This window comes from Hylobates moloch, unplaced genomic scaffold, assembly GCF_009828535.3.
Source record: "Hylobates moloch isolate HMO894 unplaced genomic scaffold, HMol_V3 SCAFFOLD_1, whole genome shotgun sequence".
Taxonomy (NCBI): domain Eukaryota; kingdom Metazoa; phylum Chordata; class Mammalia; order Primates; family Hylobatidae; genus Hylobates; species Hylobates moloch.
The window spans coordinates 4,036,222-4,053,657 of NW_026652276.1; the positions used below are offsets into that span (position 1 = coordinate 4,036,222).

The 17,436-nt window shown below is 43.9% G+C and overlaps 1 protein-coding gene across 3 annotated transcripts in view; it reads right to left on the reverse strand.

Annotated features, from left to right (window-relative positions):
- Positions 1 to 15,784: 15,784 nt before the first annotated feature.
- LRRFIP1 (LRR binding FLII interacting protein 1) overlaps positions 15,785 to 17,436 on the reverse strand; it is a 158,917-nt gene continuing 157,265 nt past the window's right edge. For all 3 annotated transcript variants that reach the window (XM_058436954.1, XM_032753450.2, XM_032753456.2), the window contains one exon: positions 15,785 to 16,683. In XM_058436954.1, the coding sequence (XP_058292937.1) occupies positions 16,573 to 16,683 (111 nt within the window). In that variant the 3' untranslated portion in view covers positions 15,785 to 16,572. The remainder of the gene's footprint in view (positions 16,684 to 17,436) is intronic.

A 17,436-nucleotide genomic window follows, 5' to 3' on the forward strand; every position in this document is an offset into this window, starting at 1 on the left:
TGTATAAAATGACACAGTCCTGAAGGGGTGGGGACAGGATAGAGCTGCAGGTGGCTTCATTTGCTTATTAATTTAAACATGGGCTTGATTGTTGGGCCACGGAGGACTTTGGATAGGTTGCAGATAGAGGAGGGGCTCTAAAACTGCACCTACCCCCAAATTGTCCCCTCAAATGAGGCTGCAGCCTCTGAAATGCACTTCATTCATTCATTCATTTATTCTGCAGATTGCTGTTGGCCTGCCAGGGGCCAGGGGCTGAGGGTGCAGTGGTGGACAGTGGACCGTGAGCATGGATCTTGGGATGATGTAATACACTTATCACAAATCTTGCCATTACCGAAAGTGCTTTCAAGTGTCTTTTAAAGTGATATGGCCTGTCCTTTTACAGTGGATTTCATTTGGAAGTCCCTGTGTCATTTGAAGTTAATGCCAGTGGCTGGAGAGGGTGGCCACGGCAGCAGCAGGCCAGAGCTGCTGATGACATTATGAGGTCTGGCCTCTGTTATAGAAAGGGGTTCAGATTGAGGCTCACATTAGGAGGCTGGACACTCTCCCCTGGGCTGCTGGGCAGATGGCATCTGGAGCAGGACTGGGCCACGGTGACCCTGGAAGGGGTAGCTCTGGAAGTGTGTCTGTGGGCCGGCAGCCCTGATGTCAAGACAGCTGGAAACCACATTCTACTCTAGACCCGTGGCGTTTCTCCTTTGACTGCTCCACCACAGTTAGAATTTTGAGAAATTCCTCTGTGAACAGCCATTTGCCAAATGCTTATTTCACTGTTGGTCTCCTCTCCACCCTGTGGGTGGGTACAACACAGAAAGAGCCAAATCTTTCATATATCAACCTTTCAAACCATCGAAGACAGTGATCATGCCGTCCTCAGGGAGGATTATTGGGATTCAGGGAATAGAGATGAAATGTTGTGTTATTAGTGGACGGGCTGAGCACAGACATCACATGTGTCACCAGGCTACAGAAAAGGTAAGCTGTGCCGGACAGTGATACTGTGCTTAGAGGCAAGCCACCGAGCAGGTGGCAGGAGGGGCTGCTGGGCGTTGGCAGGGAGGCGGGTTGAAGGGCAAATGGGCTGTTTGCATGGGACACACCAAGCCTCCTGCTACTGCAAGGGGAAGAAACATTCCCACTTAAGTGACCTCAGCTGTTTTTGTGTAACTGTGGGATCCAGTGTCCTTGTTTTGCCTTCCTCTGGGCCCTTTGAGGTGTTTTGTGTTGTTTTCGAGACAGCCTTGTTCTGTTGCCCAGGCTAGAGTGCAGTGGCACAATCTTGGATCAATGCAGCCTCCACCTCCCAAGTTCAAGCGATTCTCCTGCCTCAGCCTCCCAGTAGCTGGGATTACAGGTGCCTGCACCGCACTCAGCTAATTTTTGTATTTTTAGTAGAGATGGGGTTCCACCATGTTGGTCAGGCTGGTCTCGAACTCCTGACCTCAAGTGATCCACCCGCTTCAGCCTCCCAAAGTGCTGGGATTACTGGCTTGAGCCACCGCACCTGGCCCCCTTTGAGTTTTTTTTGACACCGTCTCCGGATACTCCCCATTGGCCCTAGGGCATGGGACCCTTGCTCCTCTTGGTCAGAGTTTCCTGTGTCTGTATATGGAGCTAGTGGTTCTGCCTCTTCTGCCAGGCAGCTCTGCCACGTTTGGACTTACGTAATTGATTTGGGGATTATATTGTTTTGATGTGAAATTTTACATTTTTATGAAATCCATCAGTCTCTTTGTCATTTATTTTCAGTGATATTAGAGATGCTTACTCCAGCTCAAGTTCAGAATAATCATATTCGCACAATAGTTTTTTGTTGTTGTTGTTTTTGTTTTTGTTTTAGACGTGGTCTCACTCTGTCACCAAGGCTGGAGTGCAGTGGCACAATCTCAGCTCACTGCAACCTCTGTCTCCTGGGTTCAAGCCATTCTCCTGCCTCAGCCTCCTGAGTAGCTGGGATTACAGTTTTGCACTACCACACCCAGCTATCTTTTTTAGAGATGGGGTTTTGCCATGTTGGCCAGGCTAGTCTTGAACTCCTGACCTCAAGTGATGTGCCCGCTTTGGCCTCCCAAAGTGCTGGGATTATAAGCGTGAGCCACCATGACCAGCCACACAATAACTTTGATTTGTGCCTTTTATGATTTGATTTTTTACACTTTTTTTTTTTGCTTATAACTTTGAAATATTTAACGTTATTAAAGTCACATGTGTTTAATGTAGAAAATGCAGGAAAGGTTGAAAAAGAAAATAGAAATCTCCTATAATCCCGTTTCTCACAGAGCCTCACTGTGGGTGTTTTCGGGGAGCTAGCTATAGAGAGAAACCGTGGAGCTACTCTCCCACATGGACTGGGATGCCTGTCTACATTTGTAACCTCTCTATTCAGGAGCGGTTAACATTTTTCATTCTGCAAACACCTACTGAGGTCTTGCTCTGCATTAGGCAGGCCATGGAATGAAAAGCTTACAGCAGTTCTTGAAGAACGTGCAGTCTAACTGATACCACACAACTTACTGGGGGTTAACGTGTGGAACAGACAGGATGCAGAAAAGGGCAGCGTGTTTGTAGAGCAGTCTCAGTAGCATGGAAGCCACACCCTGGGAATCCTCAGGGAATGCAGAAAATAAGGCAGAGCAGAGCAGCTGGGCCCTTTTGAGCAAGGCTGGGTCGCCCCATTGCAGGGATCTGTCTATCCTTGCACCTTTGTAACACTGAAAATACCTGGCAGAGGCCCCCTCAACTGTTGTTTTATCAAAATCATCTAGTCTAGTTGCAATTTTGGTTTTTTTAAAACTTCTAGGTGAATATTAGAATAATTTGTTGTTGGCCAGGCATGGTGGCTCACACCTGTAATCCCAACACTTTTAGAGGATGAAACAGGAGGGCTGCTTGAGGCCAGGAGTTTGAGGCTGCAGTGACCTCCGTGTACTGCAGTACACGCCACTGCACTCCAGCCTGAGCGAGTGAGATCTTTCTTTTCTTAAAAAAAAGAAAGAAAAAATAATAATAATTTTGTGGGATTACCTCCCCCAAAATCTCAAAGGGGTTCTCCTAAGAAATGTATTAAATCTGGCGGGGTGCAGTGGCTCACGCCTGTAATCCCAGCACTTTGGGAGGCCAAGGCGGGTGGATCACGAGGTCAAGAGATCAAGACCATCCTGGCTAACACGGTGAAACCCCGTCTCTACTAAAAATACAAAAAATTAGCCGGGCGTGGTGGCGGGTGCCTGTAGTCCCGGCTACTCAGGAGGCTGAGGCAGGAGAATGACGTGAACCTGGGAGGTGGAGCTTGCAGTGAGCCGAGATCGCACCACTGCACTCCAGCCTGCCTGGGCAACAGAGCGAGACTTGTCTCAAAATAAATAAATAAATAAATAAAATAAAATAAAAAATAATAAATAAAAAAATAAGAAACATTAAATCTATAAATGTGAAAGTTATATCTTTATTATATTTATTCTTACCACACATCTTTCTACAGTTTTTCGTGTCTTGCATCTCAGCAGAATGTATAGATTTCCTAATGTAGGTTCTTCTATTTCCTAGGATTATTATTATTGCTTCAGTTTGTGTGGGAGGCTTTTTATGGGTGGGTTTGTTGTTTTTTTTTTGAGACAGAGTCTCACTCTGTCCCCCAGGCTGGAGAGCAGTGGCGCAATCTCAGCTCACTGCAAGTCCTACCTCCCAGGTTCAGCCTCCCAAGTAGCTGAGACTACAGGCGCCCGCCACCATGCCCGGCTAATTTTTTGTATTTTTAGTAGACACGGGGTTTCACTGTGTTAGCCAGGATGGTCTCGATCTCCTGACCTCGTGATCTGCCCGCCTTGGCCTCCCACAGTGCTGGGATTACAGGCGTGAGCCACCGTGCCTGGCCTTTTGGGTGGTTTTTGTTTGTGATTATGAGATCCTAATGAACTAATCTTTAGTTAGATATTCTAAATCAAACGTAAGTTTTGATACATAGGAAAGCTATTCATTTCTGAACATTGATCACATATCCTAGTATTTTAAGGAATTCTCATTACGTCATCTGTAGTTTTGCAATTGAGTACAAACAATACTTATGTTGCCCGTTTTCCAATATTATATCTTATTACTATTCTGTGTTTTGCTGTGCTGTCTGAAACTTTACAACAGTGCTAAAGTTTAGGGCTTCAAGGCATCTTTTTTTCTTCTAGATTTAAAAGTAAATGTGTCAATTTGCTGTTTTTCTACCAAATGTGATGTTAACTGTTTGAGATAGTATTTTTAACAATATTGCAGAAATACCCTTCTATTTCTGTCTACTTTGTCTGTATGAAATCTTTTCAGGATCTATCGTTTCCCATCTATATTGATAAGTAAGGCTGGGCTTCAGCAGATAGTAGAACATCAAAACTCTTCCTGTTCTTTACCCTGTCCCCAGCCCCCATAAACATATTAGTAAGTTTTGTCAAAAACATACTGAAGGCTATGACCAACCAAATCAATAACATAACAAGTATATTATTCTTATTTATGAAAGTTTACGAATCAGCCCTTCTGCTTCTACCTTCGTATATTTGGATAAACCAGCTCCCGAGAGAGGAGAACATAGGGCTCTGAAAGTAGGAAAAATGGTGGAACAAAGAAATCTTGATGAAGAGGGTAAGGCATGAGTGGTTCAGTGAATGAAGCTATAGTTTTGCTGGTTGTCTTGAAACATAGTGGCCACACCTGAAGAACAGCTGAAGACCCTCCTGGGTTCGTCCTTTTAAGCAGACATGTGCCTCACATGCCCACATCTGCAACTTCCAGGGCTTTCTGTAGTGAGAGGAGAATGGAATTTTGCTCTCTGGACTGTGAACAACATTGCGGGGAGGGATAGTGGGGGTCCCCTGGAGGCAGGCTTGGGAATAGGGACTCAGGCTAGGAGCGTACGTGCTTGTGCCTGACCCTGAGGCTAGAAGTGCATTTCCTAATGTGTTCTGCAGAGCCCTGATCCCAGAAGGCTCTGTGAAGAAACGGGTTCCATGTTCAAAGTTTGTGAAATGTTACCTGATCTGTCTGCCTGTTAAGGAATCCCAATGACAGATGCTTCTCAATGAGTAAACTCATCACCTGTTTAACTGTTACCAAAGGCTATTTGTTTATAGAGCTATTTACTTAGAACCCCTCCTAACATTCCAAGAAATTAGTGGCTCATGATAAAACATGTTGGGAAACACATGACTGACAGTAATATTAGTTGTCACGACAACAAAGACAAACCACCAGCTATCTCCTCCTGAGCATTGTGTACCAGGCAGTGTTGTAAGCACTGAGCCATGGTGCTGAGCAAGACAGACATGGCTTCTGACCCCACAGTGTAGTAGAGTGGTTACGACCAGGGCCAAAATAATATTACTGTAGGACCCTCCATTGTGCCCCTTTATTTCTTTTCTTTTCTTTCTTCATCATCATCATCTTCTTTTTTTTTTTTTTTTTTTTTGAGACAGGGTCTTGCTCTGTCACTCAGTCTAGAGTGCAGTGGCAATCATTGCTTGCTGTAACCTCTAACCCCTGGGCTCAAGCCATCCTCCTGCCTCAGCCTCCCAAGTAGTGCGTGCCACCATGCCCAGCTAATTTTTTTAGTTTCCTCTTTTATAAAATGGAGGTATAAAAGTGCCCACTTCAATGAGTTATTGCAAAGAACAAAAATGATTATAGTTGGAGAGGGGGTAGTGACATAATCAGGTTTTTTACAAGTTGAGTTTCGTGGGTTGGAAGTGAGAAGAAGACTGAAACTGTGAAGACCAGGGAGGACGGGTTGCTAATGATGATGGTCCGGTCCAGGGGCATTGGAGATGGTAATGGGAAAAGGATAGACATGGGAGATCTGAAGTGGAATTGATAGGGTGAGAGTGGAGGGGGGATGAGGGAGAGGAAAGGGCCACCAGAACACTGAGGCTTCTGACCAGGCTGGTGGCATAGATGAAGGTGCGCTTGTATTACCGAGGATCTGGGGAAGAAGAGCATGCTGGTGGGGGCAGATGGGAGGGAGGCACGCAGTTCAGTTTATGTCAGAAACCTTGGCTTTGTAAGCTGCACTGGTTTTGTATTTTTACACTCTCTATTGCCTTTTGCATCTCTTAGTACGTAACCCTTTGCCATCATCCTCAGTGCCCTTTCCTGGCCTCTCCTCCTCTATCTAATCCCTTTTAGATTGTTCTAGGTGCTTCCTGTGCCCTCTACTTAGTTACACCCTCCCCCTAAGAAAGTCTAGTCTCAAGATTTGAAAGTTCTATCTTTGCTGACGACTCCTGATCTACATCTCCAACCTGGTTCTATTCCCTGAGTTCCACACTCAGTTCCCTACCATCGACCATGCAGCTTCCATTCCAGCAGGGGACGACAGGCGGTAAAGGGAAATTTATTGTATGTTAGACAGTGCTAAGGTGAGAAAAACGCATCAAGAAAAGGAACAGGAATTGTTGAAGGATTGGAATTTTATTTTATTTTATTGAGACAGAGTCTTACCCCGTTGCCCAGGCTAGAGTGAGGTGGCGCAATCTTGGCTCACTGCAACCTCTGCCTCCTGGGTTCAAGTGACCCTCGTGCCTCAGCCTCCCAAGTAGCTGGAATTACAGGTGAGCGCCACCATGCCATTACAGGCATGAACCATCATACCCGGCCGGATTGGCAGTTTTAGATAGGGTGGTCAGGGTAGCGCCCACTGCTTCATGGCACAGCCATTTTAATGTTTCATAAGCTTCTCAAACTTGATGTGGCCTAAACAGAACTCTTTGGCCCTCCTCTTTGACTTTATTGTTTTGGTTGGACTACACTCACTTTCACTGCTGCATCACGTATGACTTTACTGTATATTGTAGTGTGCGAGTCAGGCATGTCTGTCATTCCTATTATCATGCATAAACACATCTATTTGGTGTCAAAGGATTGATTCAGTGCAGATTTTTTTTCTATGTACCAATATAACATCGCAATGTGTTTATTTGAATATTATATGCAGACAGCACAAGTTATAGTAATACACATTAAATTATATGTGGTATTGAAATTGGAATACTTAGGTTTATTTTGACCATAATTAAATTATTTTTCTAGTTCAAAAATAACTCTGGATAATCTTCTAGCTTTAAAACAAAGACATGCTACTGATGTAGAATCAAGTAGAGATGTAGAAGCAAACACTGACTGGAACAATAAAGAAAAAAGAGCCTGGGAGAAGGTACGTTACAAATTCCACAATGAATAGCAATTGCAGTTTTCTGGGAAGAACAAAATGAAAACGTAGTTGGTCTGTGATATTAAAAATGTTCAAGGATAATATTAAGATAAAATATTAAGAGACGAGACATTTTCAGCAAATAGTGCGGTGGTTTAAAAAGCATGTCCGAAATTTTTTTCATACGCATCTCCTTAAGAAATGGAGCTAATTTCTCTCCCCTTGAATATCCAAAGTGATGAGCTGTTACTTCCAAGATTAAGTTTAAAAAGACTGGTTTCCACCTTGGGTTCTCCCTCTCTCACGCATGCTCTGTTTTTCCTATTCTTTCTCTCCTTTTCTCTCTCCTCTCTCCTCTCTCTCTCTCTCTCTGCTGCCAGATCATGAGCAGCCTATGAGAGGTTCATGGTCCCTGTGGTGTGGAACTCAGGTCTCCAGCCAATGAGGAGGCTTGGCAATAACCATACAAAAGAGCTTGGACCAGATTCTCCACTCCCAGTGAACCGTCCCATGACTATTTCCTTGGCTGACAGCTTTATTCATTAGAGACCCTGAACCAGTAATACGCAGCTAAACCACTTCCAGATTCCTGATCCACAGAATCTGTGTGAGATAATAAATATTTGTTGTTTAAGAGGCTAAGTTTTGGGTTAATTTGTCACACAACAATACATGTTACACAATGAATTTGGCAAAAAGTTTCTTCTCAATAGTTCAAATCGAATTGACAAAATTAGTAACCTGAATTTATAATTAAATGTCCAAAAACTTAAAACAATTTTTTTTTTTGAGACAGGGACTCACTCTGTTGCCCAGACTGGAGTGTAGTGGCATCATTTTGGCTCACTGCACCCTCGACCTCCGGACTCAGGTGAACCTCTCACCTCAGCCTCCCTGGTACTGGAACTACACGCATGTGCCACCACACGTGGCTACTTTTTGTTTATTTTTTGTAGAGATGAGGTATCATTATGTTGCTCAGGCTGGTCTCAAATCCTGGGCTCAAGTCCTCTTCCCACCTCAGCCTCCCTAACTGCTGGGATTACATGCATGAGCCACTGCACCTGGCACCCCCTCCCCACAAATTTTTAAGTGATGTTTTATAGGATCAGAGTCTGTAATTTTGGCCAACAATGAAATGGCTTGGATCCTTGCACAAAAAAGAAAATCATTTTAGATGGAGATATAATAAAAATTATTTCAGTTAGGGACATTTTGTTAGAAAGTTAATGAGGGGAAAACTAAAAGACATTTCGTGTAAAGAATCTCTAGTTAAGCCACCGTACAATTGCCTGTATAATACAAGAACTTTTTAACAATACCAAAGATCAATTGACTCAAAATTATTTCTTTAGTTTCAGTTGAGTCATTCAATGTAAGAAAGATAATCCAATTAATACTTTGGGTACATTCTGTTTAAAGGGATTTCCAAACTTACAAAGAAATGTCAATTTTTCAACCTAAAAAATTGAACTTGTGATATGCATATTTAAAAATCTTTACATCTGTCAAAGAAGAACTTCAGCTAGATATGAAATGAGATATGAAAACATTAGTTTCTATCATGATGCTCCAGATATGTTAGGTCAAAAATACAAATTTTCTGGCATTTTAAAACGAGAGATTGATGTTTCCTTTATTGCTCCATTTCACTGTATGATACACATTGAAAATATTTGTGCTTAGTTTTCTAAAGCAGTCTCTATAAAGAGTCATGGAGATGGTTGTTAAAATCATTCACTATACACAGACAAATGCTATGAATCACCAGTTTATGAAATTGTTCAAATAGTTGGGTGTGGTGGCTCACATCTGTAATCCCAGCACTTTGGGAGGCTGAGGTGGGAGGATTGCTTGAGTCCAGGAGTTCGAGACCAGCCTAGGCAACATAGCAAGACCCCATCTCTACAAAAAGTAAAACAAAAAAATTAGCCAGGTATGGTGGCACATGCCTGTAGTCCCAGCTACTCGGGAGGCTGAGGGGTGAGGATCACCTGAGCCCCAGAGGTCGAGGCTGCAGTGAGCTGTGATTGTGCCACTGCACTTCATCCTGGGCGATAGAGACAGGATCTGTCTCTTAAAAAAAATATATTGTGGAAATAGAAGACAATGAATTTAATGAACTTGCACTCTTTGCCAGTGCTCATTGGTTAAGTTACGAGTTTTACAAAGATTTGCTTTCTGTTAACTTCAATTCAAAATTTTCTTGAAATGAAAAGAAACTTGTGAAATATTCAACAATTAAAGAAATTGGCAATATGACATGTTTTTTCACTAATATCATATTACATATAAATGAGCTAAATATGAAGTTCCAAAAAGACACTTATATGTAATCGATCTAAGCAGGTATAAGGATTTATGTTGAAATGGAAATTTTCAAATTACACATCAATGATTTTAACACATGCATCAATATGTGTATCATTTTAAGTATAATCAACAGGTATATAATTAGTTCCAAAAACTATGAGAAAAATTTGAAGAATACTTTGTTGACATTGATAAATTTAGAGTTGCTTTTCAATTTATGCAATATCTCTTTGAACTTGATGTTAATAATCCTGAATCAACACAAGAGTTGATGGCTTTACTTAATTTGGATGTAGTTTTGAAACATATGCTTTTGCTTTAAAGTCAAACAATTCTTCTGAAAAACATAAAGCGGTTTTATCAACATGGGTGTAATTATCAAAGAAAAATGGGCCAGGCACATTGGCTCACGCCTGTAATCCCAGCACTTTGGGAGACCAAGGCAGGTGGGTCATGAGGTCAAGAGCTCAAGACCATCTGGCCAACATGGGGAAACCCCGTCTCTACTAAACATACAAAAATTAGCTGGGCGTGGTGGCACATGCCTGTAGTCCCAGCTACTTGGGAGCCTGAGGCAGGAGAATTGCTTGAACCCAGGTGTTGGGGTGGCCAGACCCAACACCAGGCTGTGGGGGCTACGAAGTCTGGCGGTGTCAAAGGAATGAGACAAGTTAAGAGTGCATAAAGTGGGTCCAGGGGGCCAAAGCTAGTATGGAGGCTGCGAAGACCCCAAGCTCTGGAAGCCCACACTACTTATTGGTGATCAAACAAAGAAACAGGTGGTGAGGATGTGGGGGTTGAAAGGTAGCGGTGCATCAAGCATATGATCTATAGCTGTGACAGTTTAGCATTCCCTTTGAAGCATATAGAACATGTTCTGCTACTTGAAATCATGGGGAACATGTTCTTCTAGTTTAAGATACCATCAATCCATGAGCCTGGGAGTGCTAGAAGCAAGGAGCCAGCAAGTCTAGACACATTCCAGAGGCCACAAGGGGTTTTATGCCCTGAGCCCTGGATTCCATCCGAGCCACAAGGGGTTTTATGCCCTGGGCTTAGATTATGGTACAGCAGGGCAGCCTTCCACTCTTTAGCACAGAGCTTGGTGTTCCAAAGGCCACGAGGGGTTTTAGACCTTGGACCCAGGACACGTTCCAAGACTCTTTTACATTATGTCAGACATGCAAGCCCTGCCTCAGCTTTTCCCAACACCCAGGAGGCAGAGGTTGCAGTGAGCCGAGATCACGCCATTGCACTCCAGCCTGGCGACAGAGCAAGACTCTGTCTCAAAAAAAAAAAAAAAAAAAGAAAAGAAAAAAAGGAAAAATGATTTTTTGGTGTTCTATTTAATTTTATGAAATAGTAACACAGATCAAGTATTTATCATGAAAACTCTGCCTGAATTGAAATATGCTGTAAATATAAAATATATACTGATTTGAAAATTTGCTATTAAAAAAACATAAAATATCTTATTAACAATTTTAAAATGTGCATTACATGGCAAAATGATAATTTAGATATATTGGGTTAAATACAGTGTATTGTTAAAATGAATTTCATCTGTTTATTTTTTTAAATATAAGTATTAGAAAACTTAAAATTACATATATGGCTCATATGATGTTTCTATTGGACAGTGCTGCTCTAGACATTCAAATGGCCAGGACTTTTTCATCTTCAGGTTTTAGATTAAATGTTACCCTGTGAAGCCTTTCCTAACCAGACAGCTAAAGCAGCAACTTCCCCAAACGTACACACTCCTGACCACATGTACCTTAGCTCACTCTCTGTCCCACTACCTGCTTTCAGCTTTTTTCATAGTACCTTTCACTATCCCAATCTTATTCACTCATGGACAGGTTTATTGTCTGCATTCCCCACTGGAATAGAACTATTGAACCCCTAGTGCTTGAATAAGTACTTGATCAATATTTAGAGAGTTATTCTAATAAACTCTAAAGAGGCCAACTTGCAGGAAATCTGAAAAGTCACTCTTGATAAAATCACGGAAACAGACACAGGCAGAGGTATTTAGGGTAAGAACAAAAATAACATATTTTAAAAATCACAGTAAAGACAAGACATCTGCTTCTAACACAACGAGATTCCTGGGTATTAGGAACCTGTTCTGGAAGTTGTATCTTCCCCTGACTCAGCTGCTTCAGGTGTTCACGTTGAGTGAGGCACTGCCTTTTCTGAGATAAGATTTAGCAGATTTAAGTGAGGGTTTCTCACAAATTTTGTTTTCAAACTTGCCCTTCCTGCTGTAATATGAATGTATTTACCTTTGCGTTCTCCCGTATGAAATCTCGCCTGTGCTAAATTCTGGTACTTAGGGCAACAGACAGCTTCTCTCTTTACCCCACAGGCTGCCCATATAGTCCACGAGAGAGGAAACCATCATTGTTTTGTTCTTTTATGGCATCTAAACCCAGATTTAGGAGTTAGACCTAAATTTTTAAAAGAGAGTGGATTTAAATTTTTTGATACGGAAATATTAAGCCATGTTAACCTTTTAACCATTTAACAAAACCACGGTGGGTGAAAAACTACAGCTCTTAGTTGCTACAAAATTCCAGCGTGGCTAAGGCAGCCTAGGAAAATCCAACGAAGAAAGTCCAAGCAGGCCAGAGTGGTGAAGCTGAGTGGCTTTTCCCTGGGGCAGCAGGCTGCTGGTTGGGGAAATTTAAATGAAAGCAGCTCAAGCAGGGGAGAAACTCATCTCATCTCAATTAGGTGTGGGGTACAACTTGTTCAAGATCACAGTATCAGCTGTCTTCAGAAGGCAGACTCGGTGGGACCCCTGAGTGCCTGTGGTGGTGGTGGGTCCAGAAGGCTAAACACAAACAGAAAGAAGCCTCCTCCACCATTATTCTTGCCTCCTACAACTAAATCCAGTATAGCAGCTGATATGGTTTGGCTATGTCCCCACCCAAATCTCATCTTGAATTGTAACTCCCACAATTCCCACGTGTTGTGAGGGGAACCTAGTGGGAGGTGATTGAATTATAGGGGCTGGTCTTTCCTGCGCTGTTCTCATGATAGTGAACGAGTCTCACGAGATCTGATGGTTTTGAAAACGGGAGTTTCCCTGCACAAGCTCTCTTGTCTGCCACCATGTGAGATGTGCCTTTCACCTTCCAATAAACCTCTTTCTTTTGTAAATTGCCCAGTCTCAGGTATGTCTTTATCAGCAATGTGAAAACAGACTAATACAGCAGCCCCCTGGGATTTAGGAAGTATTCACATAAACTTCAAATGTTTTCTTTCTCCTTTTTTTTCTTTTTTTGAGACGGAGTCTCGCTCTGTCACCCAGGCTGGAGTGCAGTGGCATGATCTTGGCTCATTGCAAGCTCTGCCTCCCAGGTTCATGCCATTCTCCACCTCAGCCTCCCGAGTAGCTGGGACTACAGGCGCCTGCCACCACTCCCAGCTAATTTTGTTTTTGTATTTTTAGTAGAGACGGGGTTTCACCGTGTTAGCCAGGATGGTCTCGATCTCCTGACCTCGTGATCTGCCTGCGTCGGCCTCCCAAAGTGCTGGGATTACAGGGATGAGCCACTGCACCCGGCCAACAAATATTTCTAGCTCAGAGTTCTCTCCCCAAGTCTCTGATGTTCTTGTTTCTATGCCACCCATGAGGATGGACAAGTGGAAGAGACAAACCCAGCCACAGACAGTGCAACTTCACTCAGGGCCAGTGGAGCTCAGGACCTGCTTAGCATTTAGTGCACCTGGGGACCAGGTAGGAGCCATCCACAAGTGGTGATCAGAGCTGTTCTGGCAGAGAGGGGAAAGAAGCAAGCAAGGGGAAACTGGCAGGGGTGGGGGGATGGCCCTGCATGGAGATACACACTAGCAAGTGGTTAGGCAGCAGCATTGAGGGGCATGGCAGCAAGTACAGGGCTGGGGTTCAGGGACAACTGTCCAGTCCTTGAGTGATGGGAGCTAGCCCTGGAGGCTCCTGGACACCAGGGCAAAAGGCCCTGACCACAGAGCTGAAATCCTCTAAGCCTCCGGGCATCCTTAACACTGGGTAGCAAGTGCTTCCCAAATGTGGCTGCAGGTGCAGGGAGCCAGGAAGGTCAGTGAACATCAGCTCTATCCCCTTCAGATACCCAGGCAGCCTCAGGAACACACGGGCCACACCTGGCTTGGGCCATTTAGTGAAACACAATGGATGCTTCTGCCGGTTTGAAAATTTGCAACTGGCTGGCTCCACATGGCTAACAGCTGGCACTTCCCCACACTGCCACCTTCTGCTATGGCCATCCTCATGCATGGCTGTTCTCTCCCCGAAGACCACAGCCTCCTTAAGGTGTGCATTCTTCTGGTATTCCTCAAGGGCTCAGCACTGTGCAAACCAGAAACCCAAATTTGTTAAATAGTAACACATTTTCAAAAGTATCAACGGGAACTTTTGATGCTTTAGTTGATATTTTGACTATGAAAATGAGGAATTCTAAAACACAAGGGAAAATAACATTTGATTGTAAGTCTGAACTGCATTGGATTTTTATCTATTTATGTTATCCATTTATGATGTCTTGAGTGTTTTGCTTTATGTCCTAGATGTTATTTCATTTCTAAAAATGAAAATCATTTATAGGAAACATACAACAGGGATCCCGGTCTGGGTTTTCAACCATTTCTTTTCCAAATCTTCTAATTCAGGTTACAGAAGTGGTTCTCAATGGGAGGCACTTGTACACGCCCCTCACCCCCGCAGTGGACATTTGGCAATGTCTGGTGATGTTTTCGTGTGTCATGACTGGGAGTGGGGTCTACTGGCAATGAGTTGGCAGAGTTCAGTGATGCTGCTCAACATCTCACGGTGCAGGGGACAGCCACCCTAGCCACCAAGAACAACCCAGCTCCAGACGCCCGTCGTGCTGAGGCTGAGAAACGCTGGGTTGCAGGGATGAAAAAAGCCAGCGACCAATTTCCATTAGCTACATCTGCAAAAAAAGTTTTATTCTACTAAATAAATTTAAAAATCGTGTTCTAGCTTCCTCTGGATCAGGAAGTGTGTGTAACATTGGTTTGCTGTTTCCGAAAGAATTGGTGGGAGAGGTAGAGACTAAAGGCTTGACTTCCTCAGAGCCACTCATAGGGAAAACGCCATCTTCTCAGGGCAGTGAGACACTTGAGAATCGATGCCTTGCAGCCCTGTACCACCAGCAGCTGGGAGACTTCTGCCAGTTCACCTTCCTGGACCCTGGTTCCCTCATCTGTAATGTGGATTTAATAACAGCATCTACCTCATAGAATTTCTGTGCAAATGAAATGAGTGAAAATATGTGAAAATTACATGAGTGGAAAACACCTAAAAGCGTCAGCATGCTGCTGAGTGTGTCTGCGTGCTGTGTGTTTGCTACTGGTGTTATTCGTGAGTGACATCGACATTTTCCCGGTTAAACATGCTTGTATTCAGATGTTGTGGAAGAAACCTTAAGGATGAGACAATGAACTGAACATCTCCCCTTTGCCGGTGGGCCCAGCGTGGTCAGCACAGGGTCCCTGAGGGGCTTCGTCCAGCTTCCTTCCTCTTTCCTGTTCCTACGGTGCCCGGGTGTGCAGTGTGGGTCTCCCAGTGCTGCCCACCTGCCAGCATGTTTTGCTCACCTGTCCTGACCCGTGGTTTCCTACTTGCCAGTGTTGGTCCCCAGCCCCCTATAACTTGTCTGCCTCTCAATGGGCAGTGGCAAATATCCTCTGCACAAGGAGATACAAAAATCTGTGTATTTTAATAGAGATTTCATCTTTCTTAATGCAACGAAGCTGTGTATATCCTGGATCCATACAGTTCTGGGGGATGGACACTGGTGACCCCCAGCATTACGCTGGGAGTGTTTTCTTAATTATACACCCTGAACTCATAACCCTCACTCCAGCATTCTCCATGTGTTAAGACTAGATATGGTTTTGGATGATACTGACTCGGTTTCCACTTGCTAATGTCCAGAAAAGCTGACTGGCTTCATCAGCCATATTTGAAATACAACATATATGAACAGTCACTAAAAATCAGCAGGTGGCTAAACACTTTTACTTTTGTCCTTGATGATACCGCCATCATCTCTACTGTTACCTCCTTCTTCACTTCAGCTTTTAAGTGCACTCATTCTGTGAAAACACCTTTTTTTTAAATAAGGAAGGAAAAATGAATTGACTTGATATTCTTACAAAATAAAAATATGACCCAAAATATACAGAACCATTAATATGAAATTCAAGATCTTCTTTCTCAGTGGAAAAAAATTAGAACCACATTGCTGAAGTCTCTCAACATTTCATTTTTAATTTTTCTAATAGTACATTCTTTAAAAGAAGTTAACAACTTCAATTCCAAATATAAGGATTAAATAATGCAAATGAAAAGCTGTCATTTTCAGTGAAGCTATTGCCTAATTACCCTGGAAAAAAGTATTCTTATGACTGAACTGATGCAAAAATCCCTTAGAAAAGCTTCATTTGTTGCCTGTAAAGAGTCTTCTTAAGGTCACTTTTACTTCTAGACTGCCCCCTTGTTTCCAGTGAAAGAGTTTTGCTTGGTAATGGCTTGTGGTTCCACAGTGTTTTGTGTGTGAAAAGCATAGACTAAGAGATACTACTGAAGTCGCTCAAATTGTAGGTTCTGTCATGAAAGGAAGTCCCAACACTGTAACATTTCCCCTTAATCTTCAGCAAGACACATGAAAAAAAAAAAAAAAAAACTCAAGTCCCAACTGAATCTTTACTTTGATCATCATTTCCAGTGGCATTCAGAGGCTGCTGTGCGGTCAGACACAGAGCTTCCTTGAGGCCTCCGTGTGCTTATGAAGTACCTGCAGGTTCTGAGCGTCGGCCCCAGCTCGGGCCAGGGGTCTGCAGACAGAGGCACCTGGTGGCTGCTGGGGCTCCCTGGGGTGAGCCATGGCACGGGAGCCCCTAAGCGCCAAGCTCGCCACGGTCTTCTTCTCTCAGAAGGCAGGGGAAGAAGCAGTGCTTCCAGACAGGACAGAGAAAAGCCTATGAAACAGTGCTCTCCAGTCACCAACCAGTTGCCTGTTCAGAGCTGGACTTTACTGCTGGGACAAGAGTGCACTCCGATTTGCTTTCATTTTTTCCAGACGCTTCACTAAGTGGCCGTTGCTCACCTCGAGCTCTTCTGTTTTATCCAGTGCAGAGCGGAGCTGGGAACAGAGGAAAGGCAGTGAGCTTTGAGGAACTTGTTTCCTCCAAACATAACAGGGTTCTGTGTTACCAAAATTCCAATCCTACTGAAAAATAAAATGATAACTTGGACGCTGGTCACTCATGCTGCCTTTCCTTCTCTGAAACAACTGGACTCCAGAGAGGGAACACTCTTGGGGATCCTGATGGTTTTCTTTTTTCTTTTTTTTTTTTTTTTTGAGATGGATTCTCACTCAGTCGCCCAGGCTGGAGTGCAGTGGCCTGATCTCGGCCCACTGCAAGCTCTGCCTCACGGGTTCAAGCGATTCCCCTGCCTCAGCCTCCCGGGACTACAGGTATGCGCCACCACGCTCAGCTAATTTTTTGTATTTTAGTAGAGATGAGGTTTCACCATGTTGGCCAGGATGGTCTCGATCTCCTGACCTTGTGATCTGCCTGCCTTGGCCTCCCAAAGTGCTGGGATTACAGGCGTGAGCCACCACGCCCAGTGGGGATCCTGATGGTTTCACAAAAGGTAAGTGAGGCGTGAGGTAAACAAACACAAACAACAAGAGCTGAGCCTGGACTGCATGGAGAAGGTGGTCCCCACAGCCCTGGCAGCCAGAGTCCAAGGCAGGAATGCCTGAGGCCAAGACGGCCACACCTGGGAGCCAGGGCCATGGAGCCTGAGAGTCAGGCAGAAGACGAGCTGTAGAAGCCACATTAGCAGGGCATCATCTGGACCCACAGGGAGCAGGGCAGAGTGGGGGTGC